The 8,326-nt window shown below is 37.6% G+C and overlaps 2 protein-coding genes across 2 annotated transcripts; both read right to left on the reverse strand.

The window, feature by feature from the left end:
- Nucleotides 1-528: 528 nt before the first annotated feature.
- Nucleotides 529-2,003, reverse strand: LOC131611512 (probable xyloglucan endotransglucosylase/hydrolase protein 8). Its single transcript, XM_058883511.1, has 4 exons — nt 1,736-2,003; nt 1,444-1,544; nt 1,157-1,359; nt 529-1,039 (listed from the first exon to the last, which is right to left on the reverse strand). The coding sequence occupies exons 1-4, from the start codon at nt 1,926-1,928 to the stop codon at nt 637-639; spliced, it is 900 nt and encodes a 299-aa protein (XP_058739494.1). The 5' UTR covers nt 1,929-2,003; the 3' UTR covers nt 529-636.
- A 1,359-nt stretch (nt 2,004-3,362) lies between these two features.
- Nucleotides 3,363-4,727, reverse strand: LOC131648547 (uncharacterized). Its single transcript, XM_058918301.1, has 4 exons — nt 4,491-4,727; nt 4,024-4,404; nt 3,868-3,966; nt 3,363-3,755 (listed from the first exon to the last, which is right to left on the reverse strand). The coding sequence occupies exons 1-4, from the start codon at nt 4,725-4,727 to the stop codon at nt 3,363-3,365; spliced, it is 1,110 nt and encodes a 369-aa protein (XP_058774284.1).
- Nucleotides 4,728-8,326: the final 3,599 nt, after the last annotated feature.

The raw sequence follows: 8,326 nt of genomic DNA on the forward strand, positions 1-8,326 counted from the left end.
TTACGTGGAATTATTGTTACCTCAAAATGATGGTCACAACAATATGTACACATACCGGGTATTGTCTGTTTTGAGTGATTGTCTTTGTATGTCTGACTCAGAAAATTATCATTGGGTTTTTTGGATAATGAAAGAATATGGGATTGTTGAGTCATGGACTAAGTTCATGATTATTCCTTATAACAATCTCACCCATAATGTAGCTTTTTCGGTTGAGCCCTTGTTTATTTCAGAAAATGGTATTCTAATGGTATTAGTCAATTCCGAACTTATCCAATATAACTCAAATACTGGTGTTGCCTTCATAATTATGAAGAGATTTCGGATCCATCCACACCTTCACCGTGAGAGTTTGGTATCTCCGCCATATTTGTTCCAGAATAAAATTTACAGATTTAATCTCTTTCAGCTATTAAGCACTACAAGCTGGAAACAATCATGGGATTTTCTTTTGATTCTACTTAGTCAAACTTGGGAACTATTATGTAATTTTATTTTTAGTCTATTTAGTACAATTTGTAAACCATGTGTGAAGTTCATCTATTATGTGATGCGCTTTTTTACATTACGGAATAGAATTGCAAATGAATAAAAGAAAAATGATATTTTCCCCTTTGATACATTACAGAATACTGATTACTCCCATGGACTCAATGAACACTCTTCAGGCAAAGTCGGAAAACGTTCCGAATCATTGCAATAATCATAAATCACTAGGTTTCTTTGAACCCAAGCATAATCCATTTTCTGATCACCTGATAGATGCCAAGCATCATATTGATCCCACCAGTTTTTGGTTGTGGTTGAAACACATTTAGGATATGGATCTTCCCATTGACAAGCATCAACACTGAAGTCTTTGTAGGATGACACAAATGGTGCCAATTTCCAGTTTGTTTTTTCAAGTCCACCTCTCGTCGCCCATTCGTCCGCGTTCCATACGCTTGAAAACAAGTACATTGGTTTCTCATTCGGGAAGAAATCGTTCGGTTTTTCGTTGTTCTTGAATACTCTTATCGGAACTCGGTCCACAAAAAACCTGTTTCCAATTCATTTGTAATATTTAGTAAACAAATTTTCATCCCACCTTAGCTAAGAAAGAAATACTAGAAAAATGACTTGTAAGAATTAAGATCACAATTAGGATTGAACTTACACTAGCTGGTGATTATTCCATAGGATTGAATATGTGTGATAATCCTCAGTTGGATCAAACCATAGCATATGTCTCATCTCGCGATTACCGGTTCCATTCTTGTACACATTTGTCTGAATCAAATAAGGTTGTCCTGTTCTATTTCCCAAAAACTCGAAATCAATTTCATCTCTTGTTGGCCCGGCACCATTTTCTGAACACATCTGCAACAACAATTTCACACCAAATTGGATTCACAGAAACACAAAAAAGCACTTAAAAAAAAGCACTTTTAATAGTGTACTTACATAATAAGCTGTGACAACACCAGCAGAATCACCTCCTACCAATTTCAGCTTCATACTAAACCAACCAAATCTATATTTTTGTTTTGTTTGAAATCCGCATCCTGTTAAAACCAAACCATAACATAAGTCTCGTTAAGCCAACTCAACACAGAGACATCAGATACAGAAACCCGGGTTCAAACCCCCGGCATCCTATTAAAACCAAAAAATAACATAGTAATAGCAATAATAGAAAGTACATGCAATAAAGTGTTTACAATGAATGTTGTTTATGAAGCATGTGATTTGATACCTGTGTTATTGTCTAAGGAGAGATTCCAGATCTGTCCATCATCAGAGGTAGTGAAATGATCTTCAGACCACATTATGCTGAAATTATCTTCAAAAGATCCCTTAGTCATAGCAGCTTCAGCTGAATCATAATAAGCAGAAGCTATGATAGCTGCAATGAAAAGAACAAGGGAAAATGAAGATTTTGCATCCATTTTTTGTGTTGGATCTCTGAACTCGAGGTTTGGAAGTTCATTAAATAATCATAAGTTTTAAAAATGATTTCTGTAATATACAGTTGTAACATCATATGCTATTGTTCCACTTTGTTTAACTTATTTGCATGTGACAACAAATGTACGAATTTGCCCTTTCAGATCATGACCCTAAAGTCTACATAATAATAATTTGCGTTGCGTTGATGTCAATTTTGAACATCAATACTAACACGACAAATTTTTTTAAGGTGTTGTGCTACACAATATCACAATATAGTACGATATAAGGTTTTTCCTGTTACAAGAAGTAAAAGGGTATATTGGTAATTGATGAAAGACAATAATGCAAAAAAAAATTAGAAAAAGTGAGACATGGTAATATAGAAAACAAATGTAGGAGTGGCCAGTGGGACCTTAGCCAGGCTGCATTTTGCAAATTGCAATGGTTGACATGACTAGAATCTACGAATGAAAATTGAGACGGTGTTGAGGTTCGGTAATTAATGCCGTTTATGTTATTTTAGAAATAAAGTATATTTTGTTCTATCATTATAATTGCCTTTTATTTTTTCTCATAGTAAACTACCAAGACAATATTTCAATGCACCCAATGGATCTTTAACACACTACACGGAATTTCAATTTTGCCTCTAGTTTTCGTAGATGCACTTTCGAAAGTATTTTTATTTTGAAAAAAATGTGTTTCCTTCCGTATGTACATCTACAAAAGCCAATGATTTCAGTTAAGGAAGTCTTCCGTAGATGCATCTACGGAACGTGGTGAAAAGAGTGTTCCGTAAATGCAGCTACGTAACAGTCTGCTATATTTTCAAATCATGTTCATTTCATTCTAAAACTAAATTTTGGTTACAAAAATATAAAATTAAAGACAATAGTAGGTAGACCAAAAAACATACATGGTATAAATAATGTCGGTCATAATGTCGAACACATCATCAAAATAACATAAGTAACATACATACATCATTAAAGAAAATACAAACATAAAAATAGACCACAGGCATCAGTACTGTGTGTGTCGGACATTATCATGTTGCTCTCCTCTGCCTCTGGTCCCACCTCCGTCTCTGCGTCCACTACGGCCTCTCCTGACTCTGCCTCTAGCGTCAAGTGCCCCACCAGTCTTGGCACGATTTCTACGGTATAGAAATGCCTCTTGTGCCAGCCTAATCATAACATCCACCACACGCCTCTGCGGAGACTCCTCAGGGAATAAACCATCTGCAATGGCAGTCCCGTATCAGCTATCTCACGACATCGAAGAAGGAGATCGTGAGTGTGGTCCAACTCAGCCTGATGAGCCTGCAGAATCTCCTCGTGGTCTGGTCTAAACGGATCTCTAGGTGCAGCGGGCAACATGTACGAGTGTGATTCCTTGTAGTACCAGGTGATGTACCCCTCGATGCAGCTCTAGTCGCTCTCTGCTCTCTTCGTCCGAGCCTCCTCAGGAACCATGTGATGCTCCCAGTCTGCAAATACCTCATCTAACTGCCGACGGGTCATGGTGATAGGAGCTGAGACTATAGGGTCGCGAGGTATTGTCTGTGCGTAGCCAAACTGACGCATGACGCGCTCCAGAAGATAACATACAAGGATGGCCAAGTTGGCGGCCAACAATCTAGAATACAGTTCTATCTCATCAAAGGGAATCGTCTTCCAGTACTCAGCATAGCAGTCATAACGTACGTCCTCGACAGCAATGCGATCAAGTACGCGCCTGTATAGTAGAGGCTCCTGGTTCCCTCTGCGGGGGCTGAATCTACTGGGACGCGGCATGAGCTCAGTGTAGGTTGACACCTCTCCCTAGCCAATAATGTCTAGATAGTGTTGTAGTATCCAAGCCTGGAAAAAAAACACGGTTATTTTAATTTACTATCACAAATATATAATAAGTAGAAGGGGATAAGATTGTTACCACTAAAAGAGTATAGCTGCCTGCCATCGTCCTTGTCTTCCACAAGCACCTCAGTGCCCGCTCTCTGTGTATATTCGCCTCCACCTCGTCGCCAGCAGCCTGATGTGCCGCAAGAAGCTCCGTGTCATATAACCTCTACAAGGTGTGAAACCTCACATGCGCCCCGCGAGTCCTCTCCACCTCCTCAAGTGCGTCATTCAGATCGCACCCCAGCTCAGTAATCAACATCTTCATTGCTTGCTCCTTCGTCATCCAACCCTGACCAAGGAGGGTACCCCTGATAGGTAGATGTCGGAGGCATGCCACATCATCTAGAATGATGGTAATCTCGCCGTGAGGAAGATGAAATGAGGAAGTCTCTGAATTCCATCTCTCCGCAAATGCCATCAGCATCCCATTATGTATCATCGTGTAGCCCACCTGACAGAGGTCCTTCAGGCAAGAAGCTGCTAGTACATCCTGGAACCACAACTCGTTAGGCTGCGCAAGACCCGCAATCTTCCGACCGTGGTTGTAGAATCTCTGCGGATCCCTATCCTGAAATTTTTTTAAAAAATAAACACGATTATTAATAAGCAAATTCAAAAACTGAAGAAAAAAAGAAATTAACAAATAAAATTTACATCTCCATCCCATATACGCCTAGCTTCATGATCTTCATACCATGTCAAAAGGGATGCGTCTATAGGACCCCCAGGGTACCAGATAGGCTCTGGCACCGACTCATCCTCGTGTCCCGCCGGAAGTGGCACGGCAGATTCTGCATCGCCCTTCAATGGCACAGACACATGAGTAAAAGTAGAAGAAGTGCCATGATGACGTCTGCGGGGGTGGCATCTTTGAGGAACCCTTAGCATCATCTCGGGCCCTCCGTGAAGTAGTAGTAGATGGGAAAGGCCCCTCAACTAGGATAGATGGAGAAGGGCCGGCTAGAACGGTGTATCAACTGGAACAGGTGTAGAGAGCCCATGAACTAGGACAGATGTAGAAGGCTCGGCTGGAGTGGGTGTATCAGGTGGAACAGCAGCTCCATCAGTCACCTAAAATACTACACGCGCTCGTTCACGTCGCACGGGTGCGTGTTGTGCAGTCCTCCCATGTATATCTCTATCTGGACCGTGAGTCATAATGTCTGCATTGTGATAACATCTACTTAGCTACTATGTATCTATACATAAACAATGATTTATAAATAAACAAGAAATTAAAAAAATACTCTTTTTGTAGATGCATCTACGGAAGCACCTTAGTTTCAAAATGTATGGTGCTTCCGTAGACGCACCTACGGAATGCCCTAACTTTCATCTCTTCCGTAGGTGCATCTACGAAAGGCACTGAAGCTCAGAAACGCAACAATGGCGTAACTGCACTGTTCAGTCACCCAAAAACCCCATTTTTTTGCTTGATTGTCTAAAATAAACCACAAACAGCACCTATATTGTCTCTAAACCTATCTAATCATTTCTACACCTAATTATCATATTCTAATTTGATTTCAAAATACCCTAAAATAAATCAAAATGTCAAAAACTTACCGATTAAATAAAGATTTAAACTTGATGGAATGTGTTGATACTTGATGTTGACAATGTAGGCCGAACTCGGGAGAAAGAAATTTGAAGTTTGATATTTGGGGTTTAGAGAGTTTGAGAGTGTTTGAGAGATAAAAGTTTGAAATGAAGAGAATGAGGGAGGGGAAAGGTCTGGCGCGAGTTATAACGTCAAACATTTCCCTAGATGCATTTACGAAAGAATTTCGTAAGTGCATCTACTGAATAAAACAACGTTAAACAAAAAAATGGTACTTTCGAAAGTGCATCTACGGAAGCACAAGAGCATTTTAATCAATTCGATGGTGCGTAAGAAATTGTCAACTACCAAATACTCATCACTTCTTTTTTTTTCTTTATCTTGTCCAAATTTACACCATAACTATTGGAAAATTTAAAATTTCTTATCAATTTTAACTGAATAGTAAAAATTTATCCTTAATTAAATATTTTTTAATTCAAATTTAAATAAAATATATATTATAAAACATTAGTAAAATAAATTATATACATATTGGCGAATTGTGAAATCTAGTTGAGGATTGACCGATAATTCTCATAGGTGATTTTCTTGCGTTCAAACAATTGCATTGATGAATTATAAGTTTCTCCACTATTTTAGATAATATTAAATGTGAATTTTAAAAAAATTGAACTATTAGTCCAAAAAATTATAAAAATAATTAAAATAAAGAAGATAAAATGCAAAGAATAGTTTGGTTGATTGATTGAAAAGGTTAAATAATTTACAAATTATGATATTATAGAGAAAACTATTATATTGATGATATAATTGTGACTTATATATACTCGCATTTGATTAATTATACACGTAAATGTATCGGTGTCTTTTATTTACACACGCTCTTTTTTTGCACGTGCTCCTCTCCTAGTTGAAAATCCCCACGATTGAGAACAGTTTTTCTAGGCAGTTCTCTCCTTATAGGCGAGTCTCTCATTGAAGGGAAAGTGAAATAATAGGTGAGTCCCTCAACCGAAGGCGTATGAAATAGTAGGCGTGGTCTTTGGTTATAATCTTCTTCTGATGAGTCAGCATCCAGGTGTCCCTTATTTAGTTAAGGTAAGTTCTTCGAGACGCTAATCAATCACGATGTAAACCTATTCTCCTTCATTTAATGCAATCAATGATTACTTACTTTTTGAGATTGCAAACGGTGGTGGCACGCATAGGTAACATGTATGTTTCACAAAACCCATAGGGGGTTCGGAGTTGTACTATAAGAAGGACTGTTCTCCTCACATTCTGTTTAACTTTCTGCAAACTTGCTCGAGCCATCTCCTTTTGTCCTCTCAGCAAAACTTTCAACCTTCTTACAAGTATGGGATTCTTTACTTTCTCTTATTTTGGGTTCCAGATCTTAGAGGTTTTGTTTGATATAGGTACTTCGGTGTTCAGAATAAGATTTATAGGTTGATAGTTCCTTTCTGATGGTTTCGACGGTGGCGGTGACTTCTTTTTGTCCTATTGTTTTCTCAGGAAAAAATGTATTTCTCCTCCGTCATTCCCAAAGGCGCGGGTGACTTCTTCTCCATTTACACTTCTGATGACTTCTCGGCAAGTGTGCCAATAGTATCGAAGTAATAAAATAAGATCGTATTCACAAGGACTTCTATTTAACAAAATAATAGTCGTCCAAGTTCAAAAAGTAACAATTGGAAGGTTTCAAGTATGATTTTTGAAAATTAAAAGTTTATATGAAAATAATGCAAAAGCGGTCATGTTTTGCATAGAATCCCTTATTTCTTCTCTGCTGATGTTTAATGCACTACATGAATGATAAATTCATTATATTTTCATGCCGAATTAACAAAACCATTATACTCAATTCCTTTTTTGTATAGTTCACTAATTTCTACTAGAGGTCTCATATCCCTATTCAACCGGCGTAAGTAAAATTAGGCGATGCAACGGGACGTTAATTTAAATGCCACTACTAGAGGTCTCCTATTCCTATTCAACCAGCATAAGTACAATAATTGCCCTAGTTCCAACTCATAGACTAATGGTCAGTAATCTCTATGCGTAAAAAACTAGATTAACAGGATATCTCAAATAAAAAGCATTTACACACAAGAGGCAATTAAATAAAAACATAACTTCAATTATTCATACATTGACAAATTAAACATATGTCCCAACAAGTTCAAAATAAGTTCATCAAACAAAACCTAACCTATAAGTGTTTAGCTACTCATACTGATACAAACAAATATCAAGTGATAAGATGAAGATTGCATGAGAAAATTCTTGAAGAATTAGCCTCTAATGGCTTTCAATACTCTCAAAATCGCATTCCCGAAACTCTTTTTCTTCACTTTCAGCCATAATGCGTCAGAACAAGCTGAGAAAAAGGGTCAATCGCGCGTCGTAGATAGCATTGCACGCGCGATGCTGCTTTCACAGTTCTATCACGCACACGACAATGTGTGATGGCCTACATGATTATTCTAGTAACTTTGGTCTTTTTGCTCCCTTCTTCATAATTAGTGATTCCTGCATCATTCTTTGGCCTTTATACTTCAAATTTGCTCCTCATCGACTAATATTTCTCTAATTCTTCCACGAAATATATGTAATAATATAGTGTCAACATAACCCCAAGCTTAATATATGGCTTGTCCTCAAGTAACTTGTTTGCAACTACACATTTCAAACAAAAAAACAAACCCTTTACTCTTACCAATGAATATTACCTTTGTGTTTTTTTATGTGATTATTATTTTCGCTCCCCGCTTCAATCAAGATAAATCAGAAAAGTTTTTCCAACACAACAAGTACTCAACTTGTCTCTCATATCACTATTATTTCACTCGCACTGACAAGGTAATCACTCAGTCAACATACAAAAGTATTTTACCATCAGTTTGCGAAATTTCTAACAAAATTA

Source organism: Vicia villosa, linkage group LG1 (genome assembly GCF_029867415.1).
Source record: "Vicia villosa cultivar HV-30 ecotype Madison, WI linkage group LG1, Vvil1.0, whole genome shotgun sequence".
NCBI lineage: Eukaryota > Viridiplantae > Streptophyta > Magnoliopsida > Fabales > Fabaceae > Vicia > Vicia villosa.